General features: G+C 37.4%; 1 protein-coding gene across 1 annotated transcript in view; it reads right to left on the reverse strand.

Moving 5' to 3' along the window:
• Positions 1–12,606, reverse strand: part of MCC (MCC regulator of WNT signaling pathway) — a 392,112-nt gene that overhangs the window by 314,698 nt on the left and 64,808 nt on the right. Inside the window, 1 exon segment of the mRNA XM_028508357.2 lies at positions 7,886–8,133. Coding sequence (XP_028364158.1) covers positions 7,886–8,133 — 248 coding nt within the window.

Below are 12,606 nucleotides of genomic sequence, written 5' to 3' on the forward strand. Positions count from 1 at the left end.
TTTAAAAGATTTAAATCCTGATTTAAAATATGTAACTTAAATTTTTAAAATTTAAATGAAAAAATTTAAAGCATAAATTTTAAAAATGAAAATTACAAATAATTATAATCTAGATTTTTTTCCCTCACTGGGAATTTAGGCAGCATAGACAAAACCTTGTGACTATTTTGGAATAATATGTACTGTCACTTTTCTAACAAAGAAATGTGCTTAATCTAATAGGAATTTTCCTCTGGTCCTTCCTCAAGCCTCTGGGGACCATGTGCCTGCAGTTTCTGAGAGTGGCCTCTGGAGAGCAGTGTCCTTTTTAGTTTGCACCTTGAACCTCAAAGGAGTTTTTCTAAGTAAAAGTTGCCAAGGACTCAAAGAATCACGTATTTCAATAAGCCACTTAGTCTTCTCAACTCCTTAGTAGCCATGTGACTTAGAGCTAGTGACTTGACTTCTCTGAGCCTTAGTGTCCTCCTTCATATAAGGAGAGATCTATTCTAAACTTCAAAGGTAGTCTCAAGGATTAGATAATGTCCACAGGCACTGTGTAGGAACATTCAGATGATACCTCGCTAAGTCTTCCAACTACCCCAAAACTTTGTCTTTAGAGGTAAGAAAACTGAAGCTCAGAAAAATCGGGAACATAGTCTAAGTCCCATGGCAACCCAGTGGAGAACCTGGGATTTATCTTTTCAGCACATAATACAAGTAAAGTGCCCAGGAAATTGCCTTGTGGATATTAAATATTAGTAATAGTAATTTTAAACCATTTTATTAGTGCTATTATTACATTTTTTATTGCTGGTATACGTGAAAGACATTAAAATTTTAAAATATTATTTCTATGATGACTTAAAACAGACATAAAAATCAATTATGACACAGTTGTTCACATATCTTAATTTCCCCCAATGAATATTTGAACAGAGAATTCAAGGCCAAAGGGAAGATTTGTAAATAAAAGTTATGGTCAATTAAATGTGAGAAATGCTATATATTTTTTTCTGCTCCTGAAGATTCACAAGAAACATTAGCACATAAAATCCTCTGAGATGTCTCACAGTAAAGAAAACTATTAATCTAGTTTAACCCAAAGTTTTCAAATATATTTGACAGGAATTCTTTCTTCATGTAATATTTATGATCATCCCATGAAATCAGTATTCTATGGAAAGCATTTGAGAAAAAACAATCTATCAAAATTCCTCTTCCAACCAGAGCATGTAATGTTTTGATGTGTTTGTTGTTGTTGTTGTTGTTGTTTTGTTTTTTCCTGCTAATGCCACTCCCTGGTGCGGATGTACTATTAAATGTCAGGGCTGACAATAAAGTCTTTCTGACACTTAACTGCTAAAACTAAATTTTTCTTAGGCTTTTCTCACAATACACTTTTTAATAGCTCTCCCCATAACTGCAATCACAGTTAAAATACTAACCCATTCCCAAAACTGCTGCTCATAGCAATACTTAGATCTCCTTGTAAGCCTTATCTTTTGCACCATTCATTGGCTTCTCAGGTCATTGACTCTAATTTAGACTTTTTAATTTGTCAAGAGCTTATGACTCCATAATTAAATGGTAACTCCCTTAATGTCTGGGACCATGCAGTGCATGTCCATATATCCCTCCCTAAAAGTGCATCAACACAGTGCATTTCTCATTCATTCATTCAACAAATATGCATTGAGCAGATCCCATGTGCCAGGCACTGTTCTAAATGCTGGGTTATACCAGCACCCTAGCAAGGTCACCAGTGCTCTAGTGGAACTTTTATTGTACTGAAGCAGATAACTACCTAAGCCTGACTCAAGTAAGTACATAATGTAATGTCAGATAAGAGTAAGTGGCATGAAGCAATAAGTGCACGTAAAAGAGTGATTGACAAGAGGTTACCTTGGAAAGGACTCTCCAAAGAGGAAATATTTAAGCTGGAATCTGAATAACAGGAAAGAACCAGTCATGCCTGAGAAGATCAGAAAGAAGAACGTTCTAGATCAGAGCACAGACCCAGAGCAAAGGGTAGAGGCTGGCTGAATTCGCTGAGAAGAAAAACAAGGCAGCCAGTGTGGCTAGAGCATGCATAGTGAATCAGAGGAATCACTATGATATCAACTTAGAGTGGTAGGTATGAGCCAGACTGCAGTAAACAGTTTGGACTTTATTTTAGGTGCTATGGGAGCCACAGAGTGTTAAAGATGGGAATGACTTACATATGTTTTCATCACGTTGAAAGACCACTCTGACTGTGGGGTAAAGAATGAAATCTGGTGGGTAGAAGGACGAATCAGGGAGGCCCATTATAGACTGTTCTAGCAGTCAAGGCAAGATACAATGGTGCTTTAGACAAGGGTAGTTGCAGTAGAACAAAGGAAGTGAACAAATTCTGGATGTGTTTTGGCAAAAGAGATGATGGGACTTGCTGGCTTGCGCAAACTGGTAGATGGCACTCTTTGCTAGACAGGGATATCTGGGAGAGGAATGACCCTGGGAGGAGGGGCGATGAAGGTTGAGAGGGTCTACAGCATACCCAAGAATATGTGTCAGCTTTACCTTATTCTGAAGTTCATGGGAAAGGGTAGGGCTAGATACATACATATGGGAGTCACTGGCACAAAAATAATATTAAAATCATGGGACCACATGATATAATCTAGGTAGAGAATGTAACCCCAAGGCACCCCAAAATTTGGAAGTGGTACAGGAGGAAAGGAGCGAGAGAGGGAGGGAGGGAGGGAGGGGGGCAGAGACAGAGAGTGAGAGAGACAGAGAGACAGGGAGAGGGAAAGCAAAATGGTGGGCAGAACCCCAGGAAAATGTGGTGTGGAGAAGTTCAAGAGAATAGAACACAGCTGCTGTGAGGGAAAGGTCAGCTGAGTCAAATGCCAGGGATTCAGATGGGGACAGAAGTGGAACCACGGGGCTGGTCAACATGGAGGCAATAAGGGCAGGTGCCGCTGGGGATTTGTGATGACGAAGGTGGAAGGTGGGAGGAGTGGATTGAAGCAAGAATCAGAGATAAGGACTGATAAACATTCCAGGTAGACAAACTCTTCAAAAAGTTTTGTGGTGAAGAGGAGCAGAGAAGTGGGGCAGGAGTGAGAAGGGACGTGCAGTCAAGAGTGTTCCTCCAACCCCAAGGAGGAAGATACTGTAGAGAGCCCGAAGCAAAGACTAATGATGTAGAAAAGAGAGGAACTAATGGAACACATACATCTTTAACGGCTGAAAATTTAAGATGTGTTGCATTTATATTAGACTGAATAGGAGGTTATTTTCCGGCATATGAGTTGTAATTGTGACAGTTTCCAGGAAATAATAAGACAGTTTCCATAATAATAACAATGTTAACTAATATGTAGTGCTTATTATGTGCCAGGCATTGTTTTATGTGCTTTATGTATATATGTATTACATATATACATATATGTAAATATATATTTGCCTCTGCATTCCTCCAAGTAACAATAACTGTTCTTGTATTACACTTGATTGGGAACCGAGATACAGAGAGGTCAAGTGACTTGTCTAGTATGACGCAAGCAGCAGAACCAGGATTCATGCTCCCTCTGACTCGGAGCCTTAACTGATAAACTGGTAAAAGGTTTCACATCAGCTGCCATTTCCTCGGTTCATGACATGTTTTATAATTCACCTCCTCTCAGTTACTTCTTTCTCCAAGGGTGTAGAGTTATAGAAAAGGGTGAAAAGAAACTTTTTTAACACTTTCTCTATTTGGGCAATCTTATGAGACGGAAGTGGTGCAGGAGAAGAGGAGGGAGAACTGCTGACTACATCAAACTAGTCAGATGCAGTCAGCAATTCTCTCAAGCCTCTTGCTTTTAGAGTATTTATAATCATATACTATACATTAAAATACAACTTTTGACAGTATAGTTTTTTTTCCACAAAAGTATTCCATCTATATCTAAATTAGATACACACTTATATATTGCCTTAATGGCTATATGGTATTCACTTGTTGAGATATACTACAATTTACTTAACCCTTCAAATATGTGGGTGTGTATATATATGCATATAAAATATATATGCATTTACATAAGAAGTACATGATCTTGGCAGAAAAATTAGAATATACAGTTTAGTGAAAAGAATTCTACTCTTTAATTTAATAAATACTACTAAGTTTCCATTTTGTCATGCAACCATTACAAACCAGTCTTTCAAATGCCATTTAAAAGCACAAAGACAATGCAAAGGGCTATATAGAAAGTATGTGAAAAAATAGTAAAAAACAATGAAATCACACATATATGAGAGAGAGAGAAACAGAGAGAGAAATGTAAATAGTAGTTATTATTTCTGGTTTTATTTTCTTCTGCTTGTCTTTTCCTTATTTTCTATAATGAATATATATTTCTTCAATACTCACAAAAATGTGATTTAAAATATGAAATGTCTCTAAACTTTTTATTGTGCAAAATTGCAAATGTAATAGAAAATATGTATTTGATCACGCAAAAATATACGTACGCAACAAACTCCACATTTCCATCACCCAGCTTCAATAAGTATCAACATTTTAAAGAACTTTCCAATTGCTTATTTTGTATTTGTAGAAAACAATAATACTTATGGACAGAAAAACATGTTTATAGACTTCCAGTCAAGATGCTCACATATGCGGATATGGCTTGCCTCTTTGCACAACTACATCAAAATTACAACTAAAATATAGAACAACTGTCACTCAGAACTGTCAGAAATCAAGTTGAATGCAAATCTGACAACTTCAGAATTAAAGAAACCACAACTATCCAGACTGGTAGGAGGGGCACATACATGGAACAGACTGGTCCCACATGGATGTGTGGTGGATAAAAATTCAGGAGGAATATCATGGGAGCAGAGAGTCCGAGTTCTACATTAGGCCCCACAACCCAGGGTTCCAGTGCCAGAAAGATAAGTCCCCACAACTTCTGGTTTCAAAAACTAGCTGGGGTTGAGACAGTGATAGAAACCGCTGGAGCCCCAAGAAGTTCCTCTTAAAGAACCCACACATGGACTCACCTACTTAGACTCACTCCCTTTGAGCTCCACCCCTGGGGTAGCAGCCTGAAAGGCACCAGTGACATATGGGGAGAAACCAAAGTGTCAGATATCAAGGTAAGCACAGATCATTGTCTATTTTCTTATCTCTTCTTTTTAAAAAGATTTTATTTATTTATTTTTAGATATAGGGGAAAGGAGGGAGAAAGAGAGGGAGAGAAACATCAATGTGTGGCTGCCTCTTGCACACCCCCAAATGGGGACCTGACCTGCAACTGAGGCATGTGCCCTGACTGGGAATGGAACCGGAGACTCTTTGGTTCACAGGTTGGTACTCAATCCACTGAGCCATGCCAGCCAGGGCCATTGTCCCTTTTCTAAAACCTCCCCTCACAGAGCTGAAGAGCCAGCAAGCTGGTGCCATATTTGAGATTCCATCAACCTGGCTGACACTGTTTGATCTGCCTTGGAGATCCCAGAGACTCTGCCCCACCCAACTTATGGGTCCACACAAGCTGCTTTTCCATATGAATGGCTGGTCTTGGCTCACTGTTTCACAACTTCCTAAATACTCTCAAATAAGCAACAGCTGGCCTCAGTGAACCTCCTGGCTAGCAGCAGCCAGCCTAGATTCATAGCTTGGCCTTTCTTGGGAAATCCAAGCCCAGCACAAGGAGCAGCCATCTCAGATCACTTTATAGCTCAGGCAGGGTGGCCCCACCCAAAACATAGGTGGGGGCTGACCTTGGCCTGCACCACCTGGGAAACCCCAGCACCAGTGCACCCAGTGAACAGGCACAAACTATATTGGAGCACCACCACTCAGACCCTGCACATCTGATTCTCCATGGAGGGCAGAGGTTTGTAGTAAGTGGTCTGGGAAAATCAGGACAACTATAATTACATAATCAATAATATGGACTACTAAGATATGGAGTCCAAGCAGTCCTACCTAGTGTATTTTGCCATGTATAATGCGTACTTCTTTTGCCCAATATATGTGTATTATACGTGGGTATAATGAATATGTGCCATGGGCATAATAATCCCATGTATAACACGCACAAAAATGTGAGTACACATTATACATAGCAAAATACGGTAATACATAGAAACAAACACAGGGAGGCTGCCAAAATGAGGAGACAAAGAAACATGGCCCAAATGAAAGAACAGATCAAAACTCCAGAAAAGGAGTTAAATGAAATGGAGATAAGCAATCTATCAAATGCAGAGTGCATAACACTGGTTATAAGGATGCTCAAGGAACTTGGTGAGGACCTCAGCAGCATAAAAATGATCCAGTCAGAAATGAAGGACATACTAATTGAAATAAAGAACAATTTACAACAGTAAAGTGAATGCAGCTGAGAATCAAATCAATGATTTGGAACATAAGGAAGCACAAAACAACCAATCAGAACAACAAGAAGAAAAAAGAATCCAAAAACACAAGTATAGTGTATGCCTCTAGGACAACTTCAAGAGGTCCAATATTCACAGCATAGGGGTGCCAGAAGGAGAAGAGAAAGAGCAAAAAATTGGAAATCTATTTGAAAAAATAATGGAAGAAAACGTCCCTAATTTGGTGAGGGAAATGGACATGCAAGTCCAGGAAGCACAGAGGGTCCCAAACAAGATGGATGCAAATAGGCCCACTCTTGCAAGGCACATCATAATGAAAATGTCAAAGGTTAAAGAAAAAGAGAAGATCTTAAAAACAGCAAGAGAAAAGCAGTTAGTTTCAATCAGGGGAGTTCCCATGAGACTGTTGGCTGATTTCTCAAAAGAAACTTTGCAGGCTAGAAGGAACTGGCAAGACATATTCGAAGTCATGAAAAGCAGAGAACTACAGGCAAGATTGCTCTACCCAGCAAAGCTACCATTTAGAATGGAAGGGCAGATAAAGAGATTCCCAAGATACAAAAAACCCCCCAAAAAACAAAACCTAAAGGAGATCATTACCACCAAACCATTATTATATGAAACGTTAAAGGTACTTATTTAAGAAAAAGAAAATCAAAACTATGAGCAATAAAATGGCAAAAATACATATATATAAATAGTTGAATCTAAAAAACAAGATAGCTACTGCTTCTTGGCCTTTTGGTTAAGGTCATGTGTAGTATCTGTTCTTATCAGTTTAAAAAACAAGCTAAGCAAACAAGAAGAACAGAGACAGAATCATGGATACGAGAGTGTTTTGATGGTTGCCAGATGGGAGGCGAGTGTAGAGGAATGGGTTAGGAGGTGAGGGGATTAAGAAGTACAAATGGGTAGTTACAGAATAGCCACAGGGATATAAAGTACAGTGTAGGAAATGGAGTAGCCAAAGAACTTATATGCACGAACCATGGATGTGAACAATGGTGTGGGGATTGCCTGTGGGACTGGGAAGTGCTGGGTGGAGGGGCAATGGGGGAAAAATCAGGACAACTGTAATAGCATAATCAATAAAATATAATTTAAAAAAGAACAGGAAAAGACTGTTTATAGAAAAAATTTTAATGTTAAGTAATTTTTTAAAATTCTCACTGCAAAAGAAAACCTCACTGCACTACCCTTTGAAGAAGTTCTCTAGTTTCTGAGGCCTGCTGATGCAGTTACCATCTTTTGCCATCCAATTCACCCGTTCTCTCTAGGAGCTATCTGAATGCATTATTATGCCTGGGAAAGGGGAGAGCTAAAATAATGGAAGTGGTAAACTGGGAACTGTGAAGCTATAGTACAGAGCAGGGGAAATAGTGAGCTCTCACCAGTGAAGTGTGGCCAAGAAGACAGCCCGGGGACAAGCTGGCAACAGGCTGGCAGTCAATGTCATTTACAGAGGTCAAGGAAGCAGAGCTAGTGGAGCACTATCAAACTGTCACGTGGTTGTACCTACCCAAACTGTTGTCACTGCTTGTGGGCCAGGATGCAATTCTATCCCTCAGTTTCTTCTTTTTACAGGAGTTGTCTGACTTCTCAGAAAGGCCCACCTCCTCCTTCCTAATTTCTCGAACAAGCTGCATGCGGCATCTTATAAAATCTTGAAAGGAAATCTTCCCATTTTCATCTGCACCCAGTTGGTTCATGATCTCAGCCACAGACTCTTCCATATTCAGTTGGCGACAGACCATCAACAAGTCATTCCTACCGAAGGGGTTGAACAGAAGAGAAGTTGTTTAGGAGAGACATTTGAACTAAAGAAAGTGGTTAATGAAAAAAAAAGGTTTTTGACTCTAGTTAACCTAGTTCTAACCTTCTCATTACTTTTAGAAAAGTGGTAAGTGTGCAAAATGACCTGTTTCATTAGTTATTCTAGACAAGAATGCCATTATTATTAGGAAGAGTGAGGCAACTTTAAATCCTTTGTTCCTTTTTTTCTTCCTCTTTCCACGCCCTTCCCTCCTGTTCTATCTTTTGAAATCGATAGAGCACCTGTGGAGTGTAGCTCTGTAATCTCACTGTAAGATAGAGTTTCAGAACATAGAAAGACATTGTTTCTACTCTTGGCAGAGTTTTAAATCTAGTCAAGTTTTAAAAGAACAACAAAGATTTTAACAAGCTCAGTTTTCAGCTTTCTGGACCAATCAGTTCATTTTAACGCTTCTTTAAAATGTTATTTAATCTTGACTTTCATGATTGTGCTTGCCTACCTCTGATTTTTCCTGAGTTTCTTTAATATTTTTCACGCTCCTATCAGCAATTAGCAAGCCCTAAGACCAAACCCTCAACCTAGGCATGTGCCTTGACTGGGAATCAAATTGTGATCCTTTGGTTTACTGGACAACACTCCAAACAACTAACTGAGCCATCCTGGTTAGGGCTGTATACTATTTCAGAAAATATATTCATTCACTTTAGAAAATGTAGACAAGTAAAAAGAAGAAAAATACAAATTACATGCAATTCCCCCCTACCCAGCAATAACCACAGTTAACCCTTTGGTTAATTTCACAAAATTTTGGTGAACATTTTTTTCCTCTAAATTCTTTCTAAATAAGAATTCCTCTAAATAATTTCCTTTCATTATTGCTACAACTTTTATAAAATGTCTTATATTTGTTCATATTCATATATGTATGTATATCATCTTCAGAGTATTTGAACATGAGGCAAGAAAGGAATAGATTTAAGTTCATAGCAGAGGAACTGGCCAAGTAATATATTTACTTGGTAATATTTAGTGCTGTAAATAACACAAATCACCATGCAGCAGAATGAAAATATGGCTAATAATCAATCTTTTTAGCTCAAAACTACATGGTTTCACAATGCACAGCTATTATTTTCTGTATACAAAAGCCTTTTTGTTTCTTGGCTATTCTTCTTCCTTTAACTTGTAAAGAATTGAGTAGGAAGAGAAAATTTGATGAAGCTGTTCATCATTTAGGGAAATTTACAGCCTAACATCAGGTACAGATAGTGTGAAAGATGGGCTTAGGTCTGTGAGGCTCAGAGGCAGAGAAAAGCAATATTCTTAAAATATACTGATGCTCAAGCCCATGGTCCTAAGGAATGAAGGCTTTGAGGAAGCTCAAGAATCTTAGGATGGAAACCAACAAACCAAACACACTAGACTGTGGTAATACATGTACCCACAAGATGAAAAAATATTTTAGAGGAAATTATCTGCAGAAGTGGAAACAAACAGGATTCTACTAGAATTTATGCTCCATGAGGATGGAGAATTTTCTCTTTGTTCACTGTTGTAGTCCTAACACCAAGAACAGTTCATGGCATATAATGGGGGATCGGTAAATAAATGATGACTGTATGAGCAATTTTTTCATTTGTTTTTAATCATTCAGAAGTCCCTGACTTAAAATATTTCATTTAATTGAAATTTTATACATAAAGACAGCAAATTGGCAAATATAGTCTTTAACTAATCAACAGACAATTTTCTTTAGGGACATAAACATTATGTTCTATCACTTAAAATGGGGGTTTTGAGTTAAAAAGGGAAAGCAAAGAGACATGATATCAATAAATGTACCCCAGCGCCTTTTAAAAATTCAATTCTTATTTTAAAAAAGTTCAGTTTATAGTCTGTAAAAACATGTGATGAGAAAATGATAATCCATGAAGTAAAGAGAAAATTAATTGGTAACATTATCTAAATGAACAAAATACCATATAGTATGCATCCTGCAGAAGTAAGTGAAATCATCCAGGATCCTCCCATTATGGTTTTAACATACTCACTAGGTCAGCCAAGGTAATAAATATCTGAGAATGGCTCCAAGTTGACCCTTGGATTCATTCTCATTCTCTTTCTCTCTCATTTTTTCTGTCTGTCTGTCTGTCTCTCTCTCTCTCACACACACAGACACACACAACATACAACTTTCTTTTTCTCATAAACTGTACTACTAGAAATAATGAAGCTTTTGGCATGATGTTTATATCGGAAAGTTGCTTTGGGTTGACATTATCAACCTGTAAAATACAGAAAAAATAGCAAAGACAATACAAATGTCAAGATTGAAAGAAGGAACACTTTTAAGTTATCTATCTATACTATAAGATTCTTTTTGAAATCTCACACCTGATGAAATATCAAGATATACACTTCTGCAAAACAAATTTCCAGTTACCAATTTCCTCAATATTGGCTATGTGGAAACCCATTTTAACTCTTGTGAATTAATATTTACAGTCTTGAATTTCACTGCCTAATAGAGTAGCCAATATATGCAGTGGCTATTTAAGTTTACATTGAAATCAATTAACTTTCTCTGGCTTATTTCACTTAGCATAATGTTTTCCAGGTTCGTTCCCATTGTCACAAAGGGTAAAACTTTCTTTATTTTTATGGCTGAGTAGTATTCTATTGTGTAAATGTCCCATAGTTGTTTAATCCACTCATCTACTGATGGACACTTCAGCTGCTTCCACATCTTGGCAATGGTAAATAACACTGCAATGAACACAGGGGTGCTTATGTTCTTTTAAATTAGTGTTTTGGGTTCCTTTGGATATATTCCCAGAAGTGGGATTTTTGGGACAAAGGGCAGATTCATTTTTAATTTTTTGAGGTATCTCCTTACTGCTTTCCACAGTGGCTACATCAGTCTGCATTTCCACTAACAGTGCAAAAGGGTTCCCTTTCCTCCACATCCTTGCCAACATTTGTTTGTTGATTATTAATGATAACCCTTCTGACAGGTGTGAGATGATACCTGATTGTGGTTTTAATTTGCATTTCTCTGATGATTAGTGACATTGAGTATCTTTTCATATGTCTGTTGGCTATCTATATGTCCTCTTTGGAGAAGTATCTATTTGGGTCCCTTGCCCATTTTTTAATTGAGTTGTCTTTTTGGTGTTGAGACTTGTAAGTGCTTTATAAATTTTGGATATTAATCCCTTTTCAGATGTATTGGTGAATATGTTCTCCCATTCTGAGGGTTGTCTTTTTATTTTGTTGATGATTTCCTTTGCTGTGCAAAAACTTTTTAGTTTGGTGTAGTCCCATTTGTTTATTTTTTTTCTTTTGTTTCCCTTGCCTGGGGAGATATATCTGATAAAAAATTGCTACAAGCAATGTCTGAGATTTTGCTGCCTATATTTTCTTGTAAGATTTTTATAGTTTCAGATCTAACATTTAAGTCTGACCCATTTTAGTCTCTGTGTGGTGTAAGAAGGTGGTCTAATTTCACTTTTCTGCATGTATCTGTCCAATTTTCCCAACACCATTTATTGAATAAACTATCAAATACTACATGAATTCACTCATATGTGGAATACAGTGAACTGAACTAACCAGCAAAACAGAGACAGACTCATATATGGAGAACAGATGACAGATAGTGGAGGGGGTGAGGTTAGGGGCCAGAAGGAAAAGGACTCATGGACATGGACAGCAGTGTGGTGATTGCTGGGGGGAGGGGGTATAAGGGAGCTAAATGGTAATGGAAAAAAACACAATGAAGATTAAGTTTTTAAAAAGTTGGCAATACAATTAATCATCCTTTGCTTTTTCTGCTCAAATGTTAAAATAATTAAGTACAATATTTAATAATAAAATTAAAATAAATGTTAAAACTAAAAATAAATTAATTAAAATGAAATCCAATTGAAAATTCATTCCTCATTTGCATTAGCTCAGTGGCTACATTTTTAAAAATATCTTTTATTTTTAAATTACAGTTGATGTACAGTCTTACATTAGTTGCAGGTCAATGGCCACATTTGGAATGCACAAGAGCAACATATGGCTAGTGGCCACCACGCTGCACAGCACAGATACAGAAGTTCCATCACTGCAGAAAGTTCCGTTAAATAGCCCTGGGAAAATAAATAGAGCACAATATCCTCAAAAAGCTCCAGGGAACAGAATCAGTCAAGCAAGGAAATTGTTACAAATATCAGTTATTACTTGTAGATAATAAAGGAATTACAAAACTGGAGACATTTCCCTCCAAATGTAGAAAAAAAACATTGTGTCATAAATCTGTTAGTTTTCTTTGAAACTGATTTTCTAATTTTGGGTTCATTCCTATTCATAGGACGCACAAAAAATATTCACTTTTTGATTAAGGAAATCTGATCAGATTTAAATTCATGTCCAATACACTACCTGCTGATGAAACAATTTTGTTGAAAGATTTATCAGAC

This window comes from Phyllostomus discolor, chromosome 3 (assembly GCF_004126475.2).
Source record: "Phyllostomus discolor isolate MPI-MPIP mPhyDis1 chromosome 3, mPhyDis1.pri.v3, whole genome shotgun sequence".
In the NCBI taxonomy this organism is placed as follows: domain Eukaryota; kingdom Metazoa; phylum Chordata; class Mammalia; order Chiroptera; family Phyllostomidae; genus Phyllostomus; species Phyllostomus discolor.